Here is a 21,941-nt window from a genome sequence, read left to right on the forward strand (position 1 = left end):
GTTTGAAACTTTGGGAATGTTCTTCGGTTTAAGGTAGCAACTTTTTGGTCCCCCCAAAATTTTGGGGGTCGGCCCCCCTTAAGGGGGGCGGGGGCTACCTTTTTTTTCAAATGGCAACCCTCCTTTTGTGATAACTCATTCAAAAGATAATAAAAAAGGAAATTTTTGGCGCAAATCGCAGGTCAAAATGTTAATTTTTGACAAAATGGCAGCCGGCCAAAGTTCAAAATGGCGAAAATTTGGCATCTCCGTTTTTTATCGGCGGATTGGTCTGAAACTCAGAATCCTAGGGTTTTTCGGGACGAGAAAAACGATTCTGGCATTAGTTTTCCAGAAATGCCAGTCCTTTTCAAAATGGCGGCGGTTAAAATGACACCGTTTAAAATAGCGGCTTAGAGCGGGAAATGGATATATAGGCTGCTTATCGTCGGATTTGTATGAGACTTGGTATCCGGGGACATTTCGGCACGAAAAGAACGAATCTTTCATTGGATTTTTGGAATTTTTAAAAACTTTAAAATGGCGGCAAAAAATGACGGAAAATCCATATCAAGGCTGTTTACCGATAGATTGGCACGAAAGTCTATACTCTGGTGGTTTTTGGCTCGAAAAAAATTAATCTTCCATTAGATTTTGGAAACACTGAATATCATCAAAATGGTGGCGGAAAAATAAGGAAAATCCGCATCCACCATCGCCATTCAAATTTTCGCCACCATTTTAAAGTTTTTAAAAATTCCAAAAATCCAATGAAAGATTCGTTCTTCTCGTGCCGAAATACCCCCGGGTACAAAGTCTCATATAATTCCGGCGATAAGCAGCCTAAATATCCACTTCCCGCTCTAAGCCGCCATTTTAACCGCCGCCATTTTGAAAAGGACTGGCATTTCTGGAAAACTAATGCCAGAATCGTTTTTCTCGTCCCGAAAAACCCTAGGATTCTGAGTTTCAGACCAATCCGCCGATAAAAAACGGAGATGCCAAATTTCCGCCATGTTGAACTTTGGCCGACTGCCATTTTGTCAAAAATCAACATTTTGACCTGCGGTTTGCGCCAAAAATTTTCTTATTTTATTATCTTTCGAATGAGGTATCACAGAAGGGGGGTTGCCATTTGAAAAAAAAAGTTAGCCCCCGCCTCCCTTAAGGGGGGCCGCCCCCCAAAATTTTGGGGGGACCAAAAAGTTGCTACCTTAGACCGAGGAACATTTCCAAAGTTTCAAACTTCTATCTCAATTAGGAAAAAAGTTACAGGGGTGGTAGGTGACTTTTGGATAACCCTGTATAAGCATTTTCTATTATATAGTTTCGACGTTCATTCAGCAGTGTACTGCCTTCAAAGTTAAATCCAAGACTCAGACTGCAGTTTTTATGTATTTTTGTCTACCTATCGATTCGATGGAAGCTTTTAATATCTTGAGAATTAGGTATGATTTTGTATTTTTTTCATCTTAATAATAGTAACTAAATTTTTCTTTAACAGGATGAAGATTTAGAAATTCGTATGATGAATCTTAAGCTTAATTACTGTCATGAATACTTAGGCAGCTCTGATCGTTTAGTCATCACACCTCTAACACAGCGCTGCTATAGATCTTTATTCAATGCCCTCACTTTTCATTTGGGTAAGTACGAGGGGCGTTCAATAAGTAAGTATCCCCCCCTCTCTAAAATCCATAAGAATGGACCAATTTTAAAAAACTTGGGCTCAAAATCTTCCTTAGGATATTTTGAGTTCAACAAAACAAACCGCAACAAAATCGGACCATGTGCGGCCGAACGCGAGCCGTTTGAACGCGCCGAGGTGCTCGACGCTCCCGCCGAATCCGCGAGGATTTGAAGTCCGCTACAGGAGAAGAGCTTCTCTGCCAAAGCCTCAGTCGTTCATCACTGACGAAAAATCAAAGAAATTTTTGTAGAATAAGGGGCTTACCTCACTTCTCCACATAACCAGCTCGATCCAAGCAAGTCTGATACTGAGACTAAGGCTAAGAGAACAGCTTTTGGATGCCTCGTGCGTGGAAGTCTTTCAGCTGACCGCGGATGAAAGAGTGGACGGCTTGTTTGACCTCTTCCACGGATTCAAAATTAACTCCTCCGAGTTCAGATTTCAGATACGATAATAAATGGCAAACCAGACCACCATTTATTCCCGTTCCTGAAATCTGAACTCGGAGGAGTTAATTTTGAATCCGTGGAAGAGGTCAAACAAGCCGTCCACTCTTTCATCCGCGGTCAGCTGAAAGACTTCCACGCACGAGGCATCCAAAAGCTGTTCTCTTAGCCTTAGTCTCAGTATCAGACTTGCTTGGATCGAGCTGGTTATGTGGAGAAGTGAGGTAAGCCCCTTATTCTACAAAAATTTCTTTGATTTTTCGTCAGTGATGAACGACTGAGGCTTTGGCAGAGAAGCTCTTCTCCTGTAGCGGACTTCAAATCCTCGCGGATTCGGCGGGAGCGTCGAGCACCTCGGCGCGTTCAAACGGCTCGCGTTCGGCCGCACATGGTCCGATTTTGTTGCGGTTTGTTTTGTTGAACTCAAAATATCCTAAGGAAGATTTTGAGTCCAAGTTTTTGAAAATTGGTCCATTCTTATGGATTTTAGAGAGGGGGGGATACTTACTTATTGAACGCCCCTTGTAGTTTTCCGACTAAAAGCTTCATTCATTATTCTGATAAATTTCGTTATTCTCATTAAGTTAATATCTTGTCAAATCAGTGACCTTTTGAATCAAGAGACAATCTTGGGTAGCTCTTGTCGATCGATTTGCTTAACTCACGATTCGAATAAGAATCAAGTCAGACAATCAAGAATCTCAAACCAACTCTGAGGAGATGGCTGAGGGTAAACACAAACCACATGGACAGGTATGAACCAAACTCAAAGACTTATGTTTGGTGAAGTCACAGAAACTGCTGGATTAACCCCTATTTTCGCCCGATATCGATTCTAATAAATTCGAGGACATTCATCACACTTGATTATAGTAGTCATTTCCTATAACCATTCAGGGGCTATAAGGAGGGGGAGGGTGGTCACAATTGTGACCTGTACAGCCCAATATCTTCTGATCAAAAAACTTTCATCATTATCTGATCTGCACAAAAAATATTAAGTCCCTTGCCTAAGAAGCATATTATAAACAAACATATTTTAGGAGGAAAGTCCTCCTTAATGGACCACTAGACAAGGTAAGAATATAACGACGGTGAAACTACCAAACCACGTATCTCGTTTGCGGTGTTTAAAAATCTATCACAATTTAATAAAAAAATCTAATCACATTTTATTTTTTGGAAGTAGACCAAATCAATATCATTCCTTGAAATTTTCACAGAATTTTCTCCGCGCGAAGAAGAAAAATCACAGAAATTTTCAAGACTGGACGTTAAATAGTTTTTCATTTAAAAAATAAAGTATGACAGGAAGTCTGCGACGTCGCAAACCGAGATACGTGGTTTGGTAGTTTCACCGTCGATAAGGATTCTGATACATGTTTCTTAACCAGAATTTAATGAAGAACACGATTCATGCGCCGAAAATTATCGAATTCATTTTCTACCTAAGATATTAAAGTTTTTATTTTACATTGGCTATGGGAAATTTTAATCGCCCGATCACATACTACGCATACTACAACGGTTTCGGCTGGCTCCTTAATCCAGCATTGTTCATTTCCCACTCTGTGTTGTTCAAACTGTGAACAACTTGCTACAGCTGAGCCAAAGCGTCAAGATTGAGGTTCCCAGATTTGCATATCGCAGAGAGTGTCATTATGATTTTAAGTGTGCGAATTGACTAATGTAGATCATTCAGTTTTCATGAGAAGGAGGTTTGAAATCACGCGTCATGAAACATTAAATATATTGATTTGGAGTTAATTTCAGTAATTTTTGTTGTGCAGATCAGTGTTCGAAACTCACCATTGAGTTTTAGGAGCCAAAGGGCGCATCAAGCCCGATTTTTAGGCGCCATTGAAGATTTTTTAGGGGCCAAATTGACTTTTTGCCTTTATATTACGGTGCATTTAAGTAGTGAAAATTTAGATGCAAGATGTTTTCGCAACAGGACAAGTAAGTAGCTGTAACTTGGGGAAGACAAAAGCGCAAAGGATGAAATCGTGAAGAATAGAAAAAAGCTTTCGCTTGTAATGTTGAAAATTTCGAATAATCACCCGAGGTGAAAATTCAGATTTTTAGGGGGCAATTTTTAGGGGCCAAGTTGGCGCAGAGCCTTCATTTTTTAGGCGCCATGGCCGATTTTTTAGGCGCATTTGGCGCGTCGGCGCCTGTGAGTTTCGAACACTGGTGCAAATCGTGTTCTATGTAAACTTTTTGTTAAGAAACGTGTATCAGAATGCTTAACTTCGTACCTTGTCCAGTGGTCCGCTACCTATTTTTACTATTAGGACCATCTGTTTGTTTTGTTCAACTGCTAAATCTGCCGTGATAGCGAAAAGAGCCGTAGGTGCAAAATTTTCGAGATCGAGCTTCGTTCAAAACTCGTCTAAACTCTTTTAGATGAAATTATTGAGACAGCTAAAACAGCAAAATTCATCCTAATTTAATGAAAACGAGATGTATGAGAAAGCCGTAAATGCACAAAAAATGACATAGTTTTTTTCAAGACAGCCGTAGATGCATGAGAGCCAATGAAAACAGTGCTCTCCAGTTAAGTTCCGCCCTCTTCTGCCAATTTCTAACCTGAAAATGTGTTTGATGTGCGTCCAAAACGCAAGCACGAAAGCATGCAGAAGATAGCACTTACGGCTGTCTTGCCTAACAATAACCTAGCATGAAAATGAAAAATACCCTTTTCATGTAATGGATATAAAATCAGTCGATTTTTAACCATCCATACGATTTCTAAGAGTCTTCCGGACGATAACTGGCAATTTGACAAAGAACGGAGGCTTATTTCAATAAAACTAGCTGCTTCAGCTCGCTACACTCGCTTGCGCCGCTATCCGGTGCCTTCGCCCCCTGGACCCCCAGTCACTCGCTCCGCGAGTGAATGTTGGCTTTCACACATTCAAAAACAAGAATAAGAAACTAATAATGATAACCACCTACTTCTAGAAAAAGAAACATCCTTGAAAAATAAAAAACACTCCTGGAAAAAAAATCAAAACTCTTTGTGAAAATGTAACGGTGCGAAAGGGTGAAGACTAATCACCGATTCTCTTGGAAGAACGCATGAGCTACTGTAAAGAAGTTAATTATTAATAAAACCTGTGCTGCCGTAAAAAGGAAAATTATTTTCTAAAAATTACACATCAAAATTAAGTAATTTTAATGTAAAAAAAACTAAAGACAAAATCAAGAAAGCAAAACTCTAGACGCACTAATAAGAAACCTGGACGAACCGAGAACTGATCATGAGCAATGCGACGGAGGAAATATGCGTAGCAGGTGTTCCTAGAGTACCTTTATAGACAGAGTATGGCCATTTCGGTTCCGGTTTTTCATTGGTCGCGAGCAAATAGGCTGACACGATGCTCTTAGGGCCGTAAATAAACAAACAAGATGGCCGTTATCAGCAAGCAAGATTGAGGTTATGCACATCTTACATCCTCCTGTGATACAGGTGAAAGGCAATTTAACAATGTTTTCATGTGTTTTTCGTGTGCTATTCGTAGATACGCTCGTTTAAATTGTTACTGCCGCATAATTGAAATTTTTGTCAAATTTAGCTTCTCATCGATGTTACGGTGAGCCGCCATCTTGTTTGTTTATTTACGGCCCTAAGAGCATCATGAAGCCTAAAAACTCGTTGACCAATCAAAAAGCGGAACAGTTTTCCTGTAGTAAAAAGATACGAATGGCCATACTCTGTCTATAAAGGTACTCTAGGTGTTCCGAGTCAGACGGCATAAGGAAGGGAGGGATACTGCCACAGGACCCATGCCAGAGTAGAAGGGTGACACGTGTTAACGGCAGGTAGGGATGGGTTTACGTGGAGAGGGAAACGGAAAATCAGAGGGTGGGAGGTCCCCCAACCATATGACTCGTCCAGCGGCAAATATGCAAATATTTCGCTATCAAATCGAGGAAAATTTTGAATTATCAGTCGCGCAAATCGAAAAAATCAAGGGCTGCCTGCATAACTACAGCCTAAGAGCTTTCATTTAAAACAAATCCGAGGAAAATCGGTCCAGTAGTTTCCGAGATCGAATTAGGACAAACTAGCCAAAGTGAAGGAGGACAAAAAAAGCCTTAGGATATTAAATATATAGATGTTCCGGTCAAAAGCTTCTGAGCTCGTTTTCTTAGAACTTCATTTTTGCACTTACGGCTCTCTTCGCTATCACGGCAGAAATGTCGAGATCATTTGATCAAATTCATACCGTATGTCGTGAAATAGTACGAGATTGTTACCGACAGCATATTTTAATGAAATTATGAAACTTATCCAATCTCAAAACTATTTTTTATCATCGCAGAAATATTTTATATTAATGGTAGTATTTACTTAAGTAATGATGCTAACACCGAAAAAAAGGAATTGTCGCTTTTACAAAACGTGGTTAGTGAGACTCACATCCCATTTTCTAGAAAATAATTCAATCCTCCCGTAAATGTTATTGTCTTTAGTAAATTTTGTTTGACCTATTTTCTATATTTTTTCAGAGTATGCGTTTTGCTAATTTATCATTTAGTATTTAAAAATTCTAAAGAAAATTTTAAATTTTTTGAAATGATTTTTCTAAATTTTCAATGCATAAACAAATATAAGGTATCAATTTAAATATTTATAATTTTTCAATATGGCTCGAACGTTTATACAGATGGTTTTTGGAAAGTTCAAAACTATTAATAATTTTTGAAAATCATCTTGTTGGAATTTCAATCAAACTGTCATATTTATTTTAAATGTTTTTTTTTTTTTGAAAAGTAACACGTAAGCACGCAACCAACATGAAAACATATTTACGAATTGAGTAGGTATACGTTTTTTTGTAAAATCATCAAGATCAATTTTGCATAAATTTTTGTTCGAAATTCTTATATCTGTTGGTAGTATTTTGTAAATATTGATTGCACAAGTTTTTGTTTTGAATATTCTTATAAATACCGTGAGCAGTCAGGGAGTGGTAAAATTATAATCAGGAATTTTGCCATAAGTTGGTTTTATGGCATCAGCGGGTTACTATTTTCGTGGGAGAAAAATTGTCACTAAATTCAATCCAACACGTTTGCTTGAAATTTAGCCGATTAAAATCCGTAAAATAAAATGCACACTTGAATTAGAGGGGTGCTCGGATTAAAGGAAAACAACGACTGTTTGATTGAACACAGCGTCAAATAAAAATAGTCAATGTTGGATTAAATCCATAGCAGCTGGCAGCAGGTAGCCCCATCCATATAGGATTAGTTTTAGCAACCTTCGGATCAAGTTAAGCTTTACCTACTTTGTATTATAAGGCGAATGAAAGATTTCCTTGGATTTTAATGGATTTTTTTGCCCTTCCCCCACCCCTCCCAAAAAAAAGAAAAAAAAATCTACTGCTTTGGCGGCACGCGTCGGATTAAAGCAAGACTACTCGTGCGTATTGTTATTGAAAACAATCAATTTTTTTTTCTTTTATACGACTCTTCGGGTTCAGGAAAAGAAAAAGAGAATAGCGTATTTTAAGGAAAGACTTTGACTTTTTCCGGATCATGACGACTTTCTTTGGGTGAGGATGCCAAATTTCATCACAAATCATCGATTAAACGTCATTTAAAGAACAAATAAATCCGTCATTTTGGTTCTGTCATCTTAGTCAAGCATATAAAACATTACTAACATCAAATTTAAATCATTAGGGTTAAGATGCCGAAATACCCCGAGACCTTTCATGAGAAACCGTCCGCAAACAGTCATTTTACGAAGTACAGCCGCCACTCTATTTTCGGCATCTTAGTATTTAAAATAGACAAGTGACATAAATGTCGGTTACTAAGGTAAGGATATCCCCTAATACCAAACGTCATGAGAAACCGTCCCTAGATAGTCACATCACGAATTGCAGCAACCATCTTTGTTCCGCCATCTTTGTTTCGCTATCTTGCTTTCCCCATCTTGGTTTTTAAATTAAGAAAAATACTGGTATCGAATTTCAATGTCTAGAGTTAAAATATCCGCAAATACCCAATTTCATTAAAAGCCGTCCGTAAACAGTCATTTTACGAATTATAGACGCCATTTATGTTCCGCTATATTGGTTTAAAAAATATAAAACATATTACATCAAATTCAAATTGCACGGGTAAAGATGTCCGCGAAGACCAAATTTCATGAAAAACTGTTGGTTAATAATAATTCTTTAATGACAGCCATCGTAATTTTTCCACCGGCTTGGAATTAACAATATCAAGTCACCAACACTAAAATCGGCCTCCTCGGGTAAAAGTACCACTCTGTCCCAAAATTTACGAAAATCCGTAAATAAACGGACACAATATAAATTCCCGAGACGAAGCATCAATGATATAAGGCCGCGTGTCTACGGCAAAACTGTTGCGGAAATTTGTTGCAACTGTTCCGCGTTTGTTGCACCAGCCAAAGTTCCCTGTCTCGACGCACACGCGTGTGTTCCTGGAACTTTTAGGTGGGAATTTTTGAACAACATTAATTGTTTTTGGTTAAACGATGTCAACTGAGGTAACTGAACTGATATTTACGTATCAATGGGAAGTGAATATCTTGCGTTATTTCGACCAGGTATAACAAAGAGCAATAACATAACACATGATATGGATGAAAAGAAAATATATTCGATAAAATACAGGGTGAGCGAAAAGTCCCCGACCCCCCTCTAACTTTTGAACGAATTGAGCTAGGGAAATGAAACTTTGGGAATGTTCCTATCTCAAAGGGGACCATCTTTGGGGGGGGGGGGGGTCACAATTTTGGTCCCCCCTCAGGGGGGAGCGGGGGCCCCCAACTTTTTAATTTCAAATGGCAACCCCTATCTTGTGATACCTCATTCGAAAGAGCATAAAAAACTAAGAATTCTGGCGCAAACCGCAGATCAATATCTTAATTTTTGACCGAGTTATGATAAGTCAAAGGTCAAATTTGACCTATTTTCAAAAAATCATAACTCCTGTTCAAATTATCGTAAAGAAAAAAATAAAACGGGAAAATTTACCAAATCGTGTTCGCTTTTACGTAAAAATTGCAAAAATCACTTCGATTTAATTTTAAGGGGGGGCTCGGACCCCCAAATACGTCAATTCAAAGGTCATTCAATTTTCCCGCGAAATAAGCCAATTTCCCCTGGATTTGCCTCCACATTATCTCAGTAAGGTCAAAATCAGTTCAACATTACGTTGTGCAAGTCCCCAAATTTCGGGAAAAGTTAAAAAAAAATGATATTTAAACGGTCAAATTTAATTACCTTAAATTTCGTTTTTTTAACTTTTCCCGAAATTTGGGGACTTGCCAACGTAATTTTTACCTGATTTTGACCTTACTGAGATAATGTGGAGGCAAATCCAGGAGAAATTGGCTTATTTCGCGGGAAAATTGAATGACCTTTGAATTGACGTATTTGGGGGTCCGAGCCCCCCCTTAAAATTAAATCGAAGTGATTTTTGAAATTTTCACGTAAAAGCGAACATGATATGGTAAATTTTCCCGTTTTATTTTTTTCTTTACGATAATTTGAACCGGAGTTATGATTTTTTGAAAATAGGTCAAATTTGACCTTTGACCTATCATAACTCGGTCAAAAATTAAGATATTGATCTGCGGTTTGCGCCAAAATTCTTAGTTTTTTATGGTCTTTCGAATGAGGTATCACAAGATAGGGGTTGCTATTTAAAAAAAAAAGTTGGGGGCCCCCGTCCCCCCCGAGGGGGGGGACCAAATTTTTGACCCCCCCCCCCCAAAAGATGGTCCCCTTTGAGATAGGAACTTTCCCAAAGTTTCATCCCTCTAGCTCAATTCGTTTAAAAGTTAGAGGGGGGTCGGGGACTTTTCGCTCACCCTGTATTATTTATCTTCTGTAGTGATTTGCTACTAACTAAAATAATAAAACTGATACTGAAATTTAGACAAATGTTTCTAAATAATAACAGCTCGGAAATAAAACACCCGGAATAAACTGCCGCTTCATGTGTAACCAGCGTCTATCAATTCAGAACTCGAAGGTAAACAACTGTTCGAGGTTCCAGGTTTCTGACCTTGGAATTCTTACTTTTAGGTGAAACATTTTTGCAACACCTTCTTCCTTCAACAATTGCATGAAATACCCTCAACAGTTGCACCGTCGAGACTGTCATGTCCAGCATTCACCAGAGGAGTGTTGGTGTTCGTAGACCACCGGGTCGGGAAGTTGTTCCCATCATGGCCTCCGAGCAAGGAGGCACGCGTAGAGTTATGATCTAGTTATGATTCGGTGTATTCTTGAGTATTGTCCAGTTATCTTTGGTGTTTAATACAGTCCTCATTCATACCTAAACCCTACGTTTTCAGTTCTTCATTCCTACCCGTTATTTCACCGATTCCATCCATCACAGAGACAAGGTCTAAGAGATTGAATTTCGTAATACAATGAACATTATCGGTATCGACCTCTCTGGCCTAATGGCTAAATATCGGGCTTCAAATTCAATGCTGGCTAAGAGGTGTGGATTCAAATCGAGTGGACGGCAGTAGAGTGCGCTGTGGTCGACATAGGGACTCTCCTTACTTAGGTACACGATATCCTCCTAGAGAGCGCAAATAACCAGAAAATGTAACAAAACAACCAAAATGCAGCGCGAAAGTATATTAATAACGTGTGGTAAATTATACTATCTACAAAGTATAAATATTGATGACTTTGTCTTGAATAATCTTCAATACACAAGTATTTCTAAATTTTCATTTCGACCATTATGTGCTTTTCAAAAACATTGTCCAGTAATTTTATCAAGATATTTATGCGGTGCCAATTTTTACCGTACAGTATTGTGAATTTATCAGTGATTAATTCAACCAAACTGTTTTTCGATGAATCCTATATCTGCCTACTTAACTTGCATGTATATGTGATACAAAATATCCGTAAAATGTTTGAACGATTAAAACCCACGCATAAGCAGTGGAAACAATTAATTAAGCGTGTGTCAGTGTGCAGGAAGGTCGGTGACATTTTGTGCATGGGACAGATTATCTGCTGTCATCTGCATTAATTCATAAAAACATTGCGACTAAGTATGCATCATTAATATAAACTTCGAAGGATTCAGACTTTCAGTCGATTCCACCTTTTTCTATTTCACTCGTGGGGTTGCCAGATCGTGCGATACATGTGAATATTTTACATGGGTTTGAACTGGGAACCCTAGTAGCACAATTAGTGTTTAAAATGTTTCAAAAATGTGTCACTGAAATCAAAAAACATTGACAACGCATTTCATCGAAACATTTTAAACACGTTCAAAACGTTTTCATTCAGTTTTTAACACGTTTCCGACACTTCTCTATGTCACCCCAAATTTTTGTCATACTGACACCCTATGCAGATGTTTCTGATACCTATTGAGGATGTAGCAAAGTTTCACTGATACGTTTCAGGAACATTTCTGAAACATATTTTTGAAAGGAAAGGTGATTGATGCACACACAAAATTGTTTCAGAAACGTTTCCAAAACATTTCGATGGTTTTCAAAATATTTCTTACGTTTCATCGAAACATATTAAACACGTTCAGAATGTGTTCATTCAGTTTTTAACACGTTTCAGACACTTCTCTATGTCACCCCAAATTCTTGTGTCGCCTACACCGTGGGAAGATGTTTCTGAAACCTATTGAGGATGTTTCAAAGTTTCACTGAATCGTTTCAGCAACATTTCTGTAACATGTGTTTGAGAAAATTAGGTTCTGACTGTTCACTATGAAATGTTTTAGAAATGTTTTTCAGAAATTTGTTTCTTCGGGGGTTAACTAGAGGTTAAGTATCAAAAATTTTCAGACATTTGTTTTAATAACTAATGTCGCTGTGGAATTAGAACCATCACAACAGGAATCCCTTGATACCAACCATGCCTGAAGGCTGAATCGTTACACTTCATCATTATCAACCTATCAGAGGGATTAGAACACCTTCACTTTAGAAAAGTATACGTAAAGCACGATGTACGGATTCAATATTCTAGATAATCCATAACTTATGAGCTTTTATGGAGATGAACTCGATTCATACAAGGAATTAAACGTGTTTATAACCTTCACATAATTAAATGTCCAAAAAGTATAGCTTGAGACGAAAAATTAAGCTGAAATTTGGTAAAATTGAGAAACTAAACGTTAACGCCCTCTGGTGGATTCAGTTTGAACCAGGAAAAGTTTTAGAAAGGTCCTAGAAATGTTTCTATGTTAATCAATGAAACATTTCTAAAACGTGTCAAAAACATTTTTAAGTGACGTATAAATTCAAACAAAATATTCAAAAAGGTTTTAGAGACATTTTGAAAATGTTTTGAAAATAAGGATTTGTTGAAACATTTTCAAAATGTGTTCCAAATATTTCAACTAAAACCACCCATTTCAGATGACATTTATAATTTGTTTCGGAAACGTTTTAACAAAGATTAATGAGATGAAGAAGAAATGTTTGGAAAATAATTTTGACTCAGTTCAACGTAACAAAGATCAAACTAGGTCAAAATGTTTTAAATTTGTTTCAAAAATGTTTCAGATGAAATGGTATTTTTCTAAATTCATACGAAATATTTCTGATATGTTTAAGAAATATTTCTGAAAAATCGCGTACATTTTTTTTAAATTTGTTTTCAAAACAATTCAAAATTTTGGTAATCACGCATCAAAAAACTGAAAGTAAAACATTTCAAATTTATTTCCAATATATTTTTTAGGTACAAAATTTGGACGTAGGTTTCGGAATAATGTTTCCAAGATAGTTCTGAAACATTTCTGTTTTGATTCATTTTTTACAGCCGCAATTTATTTCTTTCTTTCTAATATATTTTGATTTTAATTTTTTTAATTTTAAAAAAAAACGTTTTTAAAACGGTTCAAATTTGTATCAATGAAACCTCTGCAAAGCTTCGTGTCAATTATATATTTCAAAAATATTTCTGAAACGTTTCAGTGAGATGACACAAGTTAGACACCTATGAGATGTTTCTAAAATATTAGTGAAACGGGTTGTGCTACTAGGGAAGAGTGTCGGAAAAGCAACTTATCTGGCAACAATAGAGTCTGCGAGGGACGAGAGGCTGCCTTCCTGGGAAAACTTTAAAGTAAATATTTTAAAGTAAATATTTTAAAGTAAGTTTGAATAATTGCGCCAAACGCAGCGGGGTCAGAAACTCATATTAGCGTCTATAAGATCGCAAGAATACTTCGCGCATTGCGCCAAACAGTGCGGTTGGCGAGAGGCGCACGTTAGCGCCTACAAGCTCGCAGGAAAACTTCTCGCATTGCGCAAAACGGTGAGGTCGGCGAGAGGCGCATATTAGCGCCTACAAGGTCAAAAGAATACTTCACGCTTTGCGCATATCGACGGCGCGGCGTAAGTCCGCAATCACATATCTCGTTTGCGGTGTCTGAGAATCTCCGCCTCTATGACGGCACTTCATAAATTTTATTTGCATTTTTGAAGCCGAATATTCGCATATGACCGGGGTTCATGAGGCACAGCCCCTTGGCTAGTGAATTCTAAAGGCAGATTTCTCAAAAATTCCATAAATGGTTATTTTCTTATTATTTGTAATATTTTATTCCGCCCCTTTTTAGGTATTCGATTCGACCATCAAACCAAGGTTAAAATGGAAGCTTATAATAACAGAAAACTCAGGAAACAATTTCAAGATGAGTATAGGAACCGTTTTCGAGTTACAGGGGGGCAAAGGGGTCAAAATCTAGCCTTATTTTTCGCTGTTTTCTCGTTGAATTGATGTGTCTACGGGGTTGTCGTTGTTTACACATTATAAACATACCTGTTCCTCCATTTCTTTACACGCAAAATCGATTTTTAACTTGACGAGTCGATATGTCGATCAGTTCTATCGATTTTTAGAGATTCGTTCCGGAAAATCGATGATTTTTTTTTAGATTGAAATTGTTTATTTTTGATTCATGGATTACTAAATGCACCTAATATGACTGTAGCACACCAAATCCTACGTATTTTTTCTTGTACAATCGCTTTTTAACGTTAACGAGTCAATATATCGATCACTTTTATAGAATGCTTGCGATTTTGAAGGAAAATCGATGATATTTTCGTTTTGAAATTGGTTATTCTCCATCCGAGATCAACAAAATGACCCCGATACGATGGGAGCACACTGATTCCCACGTATTTTTACACGTAAAATCGATTTCAACGTTGGCGATACAATATATCGATTGGTTCAATCGCTTTTTAGGGATTTTCTAAGGAAAATCGATGATTTTTCGGGATTGAAATTCGAGAATTCTATCAGACATGACTGGAGCACATCGAGCCCTCGCGATTATTCAAGTGAAATCAATTTTCGAGGTCGACGAGTCGATATCCAAGTATCATATCCCAACGGAAAAATCATTATACTTTGCGATTTTATCGACGATAAAATCGCCAGGATCATCAACATCTGAACGATTATCCTCGATCTTATCGCGATAAAATCGCGCTTTTATCGCCCGATAATTTATCGCGATATTTTCGAAGTAAAAATTGCGATAAATGGCGATTTAATGTCGATTTTATCCACGAAAATTGATCACGATTTTATCGAACCAAAAATTGCGATGCGTAGCAATTTAATCGCCATATATCGCAATTTTTAATGCGATAATATCTCGATATATTGCCACCGATTTAATCGCGATAACCAACCAATAAAATCGGTATTTATCGCGATCTATGCTACTTGGGTATATGGATCGGTCATATTGATTTCAAGTTCCTATAAAGTGATCCTTCAATTGCAGGTGGAGGATTGGCTGGTCCAACAGGAACAGGAAAAGTTGAAACTGTCAGAGATTTAGCTAAAGCTCTTGGAAAACAATGCATCATTTTTAACTGTTCCAGTGGCTTCCGCTTTTACACTCTGAGCAAATTTTTTAAGGTACTTTTGCTTCATATTGTGCCGAAAATGGCCTAAATTTTCGCCTACCTACTTTCCAGATTCGAAACTTCCTTTAGAGTCTTCGAATGAGTTTTTGTTGTTTATGAGCACAGTATACAAATGAAAAATATTTGTGAAAAATCTGAAACGTGGAGTCCTAAGAATGATACTTACTTCAGTTTGAAAAATTCTACCAGCATATTTAGAATAAAGGCCAAAATTCCATCGGAGGCTTCTCTGCATCCAGCTTTCCTTTACATCGCACGCTTCTACCCTTTCCCGTCTCATTTTGGAAGAATGAGAAGTCCTTAATTGCAATATTTTTACATTGCCTTCGGAATCAAGATAGCTCGGACGAAATGAAAAAAAAATAGGTATATAAGGAAGGATTTTCCGAGGCACATACACTGTTGCATTCTCCCATAATGTCGGGCCCAGACAAGAGACCCTCTAAAGAGCACCAATCGCGGGTCGTAGATCACGAAATTATATGCAATTCAAGGTCATGTGTATATACAGGGTTATTCAAAAGTTACGCACCACTACTGGCCATAACTTTAGTTCTAATTATGATATCGATTTGCGGTTTGTGGCGTCCTTCCTCATATCAAGGGGGAAACTATTTGAGGTACTTTTCAGTTCTTCAATCCCCCCCCCCCCCAGGTGGAGGGGGGTGGGGGGCAACTCAAAAATTTCAAATGGCAACCCCCATCATGTGATACATCGTTAGAAAGAGCATGAAAAAAGAAAATTTTTGGCGCAAACCGGAAGTCGATCTGACCCCCCTGTCAAAAGTTAGGGGGGTCCAAAGGTTATTTAGGGGGTCCGTACCTTCATTTTTTAGAGTAGCTTCGGCGGCTCTTGGACATACCGTTTCTCTTTTCAAAGAGTCCTCGAATACTCCAAGTCTGATACCGAAGTCTTCATATTGCCCCCGGGCCATCACAGCCGCCCCCCGCAGGGGTGGATGGGCCTGTTACAATGAAACATTGCATTAAAATGCGAAAAGTCACAGAAGAGCTTCAAACTTAGCATCAAATCCGAGTGGAACTTCTTGCCAATGTTAACGCAAACGCAGCCTGCGACTTTAAAGTGAGTTTTCATAACTCTTAGCCCCTGCCCCCCCCCCCTCATTTTTGGTTGCAGAGCGGGTAAAAACCGGGACATTCACTACAAATAATGCCCGAAACCAATGTCCAACTTGAGGAGGACCCTTGAAACGTTGCGATCAGTCGGAGCATTGAAATACAAGGACTGCCACCCCCTTAAAGTACGGAAACATCCAAAACACCCCCGCTGCCCCCCTCATTTTTCGTTGCGGAGCGGGTAAAACCGGGAAAATCGCCAGAAATGATGCCCCGGTTCTTACCAGCTCTGCAACGAAAAAAGAGGGGGGCAGCGGGGGTTTTATGGATGTTTCCGTCCTTAAAGTGGGCGGCAGTTCCTGTGTTGCAGTTCTCCGACTGAGCGCAACGTTTTAAAGGTTCTCGTCAAGTTCTACAGTGGTTTCGGGCATCATTTCTGGCGATTTTCCCGGTTTTTACCCGCTCCGCAACGAAAAATGAGGGGGGCAGCGGGGGTGTTTTGGATGTTTCCGTACTTTAAGGGGGTGGCAGTCCTTGTATTTCAATGCTCCGACTGATCGCAACGTTTCAAGGGTCCTCCTCAAGTTGGACATTGGTTTCGGGCATTATTTGTAGTGAATGTCCCGGTTTTTACTCGCTCTGCAACCAAAAATGAGGGGGGGGGGGGCAGGGGCTAAGAGTTTTGAAAACTCACTTAAATGTCGCTGGCTACGTTTGCGTTAACATTGGCAAGAAGTTCCACTTGGATTTGATGCTAAGTTTGAAGCTCTTCTGTGACTTTTCGCATTTTAATGCAATGTTTCATTGTAACAGGCCCATCCCCCCCTACGGGGGGGGGGGCTGTGGTGGCCCGGGGGCAATATGAAGACTTCGGTATCAGACTTGGAGTATTCGAGGACTCTTTGAAAAGAGAAACGGTATGTCCAAGAGCCGCCGAAGCTACTCTAAAAAATGAGGGTACGGACCCCCTAAATAACCTTTGGACCCCCCTAACTTTTGACAGGGGGGTCAGATCAACTTCCTGTTTGCGCCAAAAATTTTCTTTTTTCATGCTCTTTCTAACGATGTATCACATGATGCGGGTTGCCATTTGAAATTTTTGAGTTGCCCCCCGCCCCCCCCCCTCCACCTGGGGGGGGGGGTGAAGAACTGAAAAGTACCTCAAACAATTTCCCCTTCGATATGAGGAAGGACGCCACAAACCGCAAATCGATATCATAATTAGAACTAAAGTTACGGCCAGTGGTGCTTAACTTTTGAATAACCCTGTTTAAATTCTATTCTATCTTTTTTACTTAGAGATCCGGCAACACGGTCACAAGCCGATCAAATCTTCCTAGCGCACTACTTAGAAGTGTCGCCGAGTATTTTACCTAATTTGAACTTCGTGTCCGCGAAATGCTCATAATTGGGCACACACCCCAGACTCCTCTTGTCCCGCTTGATTACAAAGTTATGGGTACCCACCCGCCCTCCAGAGCGTTTCGTAATTCATAGATAGCTCCTTATGGCTCTAATTTTTGAAACTGAAGGTCATACCAATGAAAAGCAGAGTTGATTTCATAGAGGTAAACATTTAAAGAGACAAAACATTCTATCTCCGATAACAATCTCGCAGCTTGACGAACATTTTAGTAAATTATTGACGGAAGGACGACCAGAGTTTCAAACGGGGAATGCTGAAAATATAGTTGAGGATCACTCAATGGAAATTCGAGTTGAGGAGGTGGTCAAAGCAATCAGGGAATTGATGAATGGAAGAGCTCCTGGGCCAGGAAACATTCCAGCTGAGTTAATTAAATGTGGAACAGGCAAGTTGGTTAACCATCTCAGGGATTTGCTGCAGAAGTGCATTGACGGTGATAACATCCCGGAAGAATGGAAAGAGGCCTGGATAACAGCGTCGCATAAAAAAGGAAGGAAGGATGACTGTGGGAACTACAGAGGGTTAGCGGTTACAGGAACGATAAGTAAAATTTAAGGAAAAGTGTTGAAAGCGAAGATCGAAGAGGAGTGGACCCCGTTCGAGGCGGAGGAGCAAGCAGGTTTTAGGGCTGGTCGGTCTATCGCTGATCATCTGTTCTGTGTTACCCAGTTAACCGAAAAGAAGAGGATTGTTGGCCAGGAGCTTCATTTAGTGTTTTTGGATATTGAAAAGGCTTATGATAGTATTCCTCTTGTGAAACTTTGGGAAGTCCTAGAAGAAACTGGTTTAGGTAAGTAAAGGACTTTTTATCGGGGGGCTTTTGCTAGAATCAAGTGCCAAGGAAGGCTTTCAGACTGTTTTTTTGTCACCAAGGGGCTTAAGCAGGGATGTTGTCTGTCACCGACTCTATTTAAGATATATCTGGAGCACCTTCTGAAGGAATGGAAAAGAAAGTGTGCCGGAATGGGCGTCCCTCTGAATGACCAAGAAACACTGTTCACGCTATGCTTTGCTGACGACCAGGTAGTCATAAGTCAAGATCACGATGACGCGGAGTATATGACCCGGAAGTTGGTTGAGGAGTACCGCAAGTGGGGCCTCGAGGTTAGTGTCCGTGAGACAAAAAAGATGTCAGTCGGAGGTGCTCAGCAAAGCATAGTCCAGGAGGATGGTCAACTTATAGAAAGTTGCGAACAATACAAATACCTGGGGGTGAAGTTGACTTCGGATGGGAAGTTGGATCAGGCCATTCGGGACCGTAATCTTCAAGGAAGGAAAGCCATCGCCATGCTTAATGGGATTCTTTGGGACCAAAGGATTTCCAAGGACAATAAAAAGAGGATTTTTAACTCAGTTGTCAAGCCTATTTCACCTATGGCAGTTGAAGAAGCGGACCCAAGAAATGCTCAAGGCGACCGAGATGGATTTCTGGCGAAGATCGGCTGGAATCTCGAGGAGAGAACGTGTCAGGAATGAACGTATCCAAGAGACAATGGGCGTTGAGAGGACGATTGTGCACGATATCATGGCCAAGCAATTGGTATGGTATGGGCATGTGCAGAGAATGGCTGATACCAGGTTGCCGAAGAAGGTGTTGGAGTGGGTCCCCCCAGGTAGGCGACGGAGAGGGCGTCCAGCCAAACGGTGGGTAGAGGGCATCCGTGAAGAGATGGAGAGATGCCAGCTTCCGGAGGATTTCTACCATGACAGATTTCTGTGGAGAGTAGGCGTCGCAGAGCGCCCTAGCGCGCCGTAAAAGCGGCTCATACATACATATAAACATTTAAAGAGTGTGGATAGCGAAGCCTTCTTTTGACATCTGTATCTAGGTGTACAAGATAAACTTGTTCATAATTTTATAATATACGTTCTTCCAATTTTATGCAGGGTCTAGCGTCCTGTGGAGCCTGGGTCTGTTTTTCTGATTTCGATCGTATTTCTCTCAATGTGCTATCAGTCATTGCTCAACAAATCCAGACTGTCTACTGGAGTATATCATGTGGCAGAGATACTTTACTTTTTGAAGGCACAATTCTGAAGCTTGATCCTACCAGTTCTATATTTATATCTACGGCATTAGGTTATGCAGAGAGAATTGAATTGCCGGACAACATGAAGGTACATAAGTATTTTGTTTCAATCCATACTTAACTCTTTTGTGAGTACACCCCTGCTAAAGATTTCTCATGGGAATTTCCCCTCAGGCTGTTTTGGGTAGGGGAATAATTCCCCTGAGAAGTGACTCCCATGGAAAGCTCCCTAATCCGTGCCCATAATGCCGTGTCTACTAGCAGAGCCATAGAAGAAATTGTATAAATCAAAAAAAGGGGGATAAATGCCTGCAAATATATCTGCATGCCCAAAATATTGGTAATCTTGTTTTTCTATCCATACTGCTCATGTTGACGTTCTCGCAAAACACACATTTTCTGATTTTTCATAGGGTAGGTGGGGGTAAAAGACCGCATTTTTCCGTTTCGGCCGTCTGTCGGCCGCCGTGTCGCGTGAAAATTTCTGGAATGTGGTAAAATATGTGCTAAAGACCCTTAGGCACAAAATGGCACACTTTCCAGAATTTTAAAAGCATTTTCGAATTTTTTATGAATTTTTTCAAAAATTTCGTAACTGCGGCATTTTGCCCCATAAATGGGGAAAGAGGCCGCACTTCCGGAAAAGTTCGTAAAAATTTCGGAAATGCATTCAAAATTCTGGAAAGTGTGCCATCTCATGCCTAAGGGACTATAGTTGATATTTTACCACATTTTCAGAATTTCCATGCGATACGGTGGCTGACAGACGGCCGCAACGGAAAAGTGTGACCTTTTGCCTCCACCTACCCTACATTTTAGAATTTTTGGTAATTATTAATAATATTTAGTAAAATATGTAGTAAAAGATTTAGTATTGGTAGTATTAGTTGATAGATTGAGTATTAGTGCTGTTTTAGTGAAGGCCACATGCGGCCTTTTGCCCCATCGGACCTGCGGCTTATTGCCCCATTTGATGACGTAGGTAACCATAACCTCAATTTTTTTTTTTTTTTTGCTGGTTTAGTAGCTTATATTCCGTTGGAACCTACAGCCATCGATAGACAGTATTTATTGTCCTTAGACATCATGGGATTTAAGCACATCCGTGCTCCAGGCTTCCAAATTTTCAGGGATTAAGGCCGAGTGGAATCTGTTTCTGCAGATCCACTCGTCAGTTCCATGAAAATTTGTCGCCACCACCGGGATTCGAACCCGGGACCTATTGGCCTAGAGTCAGACCACTAGGCCAACCTGGCCGGCTAAACCTCAAGATTCAAAGACAAGGCCATTAGCCCAAAAGTGACGGTGGGATATTCAAACCATCCTTATCATTGTTCGAACTGCAGCTCTTCCGAATTTTTCTATCAATTATAGAACTTGAAATTGACCAAAATAAAACTGGAAAAATCGATTTTTTTTTTCCACGTAAAATTAACTTTCCTCATATTTTCGAGGGAAGCCGTCCGTTCGGTCCGAAACTTCGTCAACACAACAGCACCACTACTACCAACATAACTGACACGGTCCCGGTGCCAACCTAAAAAATTTTCGGGAAAAAAGTCGGGTGCGGCCTTTTTCCCCGTGCGGCCTTTTACTCCCACCTACCCTATAACCTGTTCAATAAGAAGACTGATGAAAAACAATTGAACTAATACTTTAAGGTTATATCTGATATAAACAAAGATATTGAATAAATCCGTATATCTCAGATAAACAACAAATAAACAATTGAATAAATACACAAACTACAGAGTCAGACAATGCCCATAAAAGAAAGACTCAGAAAAGAATTGTCCATCTTGTCTTTTGTCATCCCGCATGCTCGACAGCACAACCTTTTTGGTACGTGTGTTTCTCTGAATAAAACTTCCCTATGTGATCGTCAACTCGTGCCTGTCATTTTCTCTTGCCCAACAAACACATCAAGCGTGCTTTTACCTATCTTCAGTCTGAAAGTTTTTAACAATGTAATTGATTCAAATAATATAGCACACGTCCCTGCAAAAAATTTTCCCTAGGAATGACATGTGATCACATGCGCTCTCAGGGGAATGACATGTGATCACATCAAAGACATAAAGACGGAGCACTAAAAGCAAAAAATGAAGCTTCTAGAGCTTCTTTTCAATCACCTCTACTATTGGCTAGAGGATTGGCGGCGAAATCGGGACAAGTTTGAATTCAAATGTAGGGCGGGAACTAATAAATAAAATTGCGGAAACAAAGTATTTTAGGTTGATTTTTGCCCAAATTTAGGTACACACTCATATTTTTTTAACTTTAGGTTAGTTTCAGTCCGTCGTCGACCGATTAATTTCATTTGGGAGTAACGTTGATCTAGAAC

The 21,941-nt window shown here is 39.5% G+C and overlaps 1 protein-coding gene across 1 annotated transcript in view; it reads left to right on the forward strand.

The window, feature by feature from the left end:
* The window catches only part of Dhc36C (Dynein heavy chain at 36C), a 542,513-nt gene that overhangs the window by 223,450 nt on the left and 297,122 nt on the right, over positions 1-21,941 (forward strand). The window contains exons 21-23 of the mRNA XM_072306421.1: positions 1,484-1,625; positions 14,920-15,056; positions 19,455-19,685. Of these exons, the coding sequence (XP_072162522.1) occupies positions 1,484-1,625; positions 14,920-15,056; positions 19,455-19,685 (510 nt within the window). The remainder of the gene's footprint in view (positions 1-1,483; positions 1,626-14,919; positions 15,057-19,454; positions 19,686-21,941) is intronic.

This window comes from Bemisia tabaci, chromosome 1, assembly GCF_918797505.1.
Source record: "Bemisia tabaci chromosome 1, PGI_BMITA_v3".
Lineage (NCBI taxonomy): Eukaryota > Metazoa > Arthropoda > Insecta > Hemiptera > Aleyrodidae > Bemisia > Bemisia tabaci.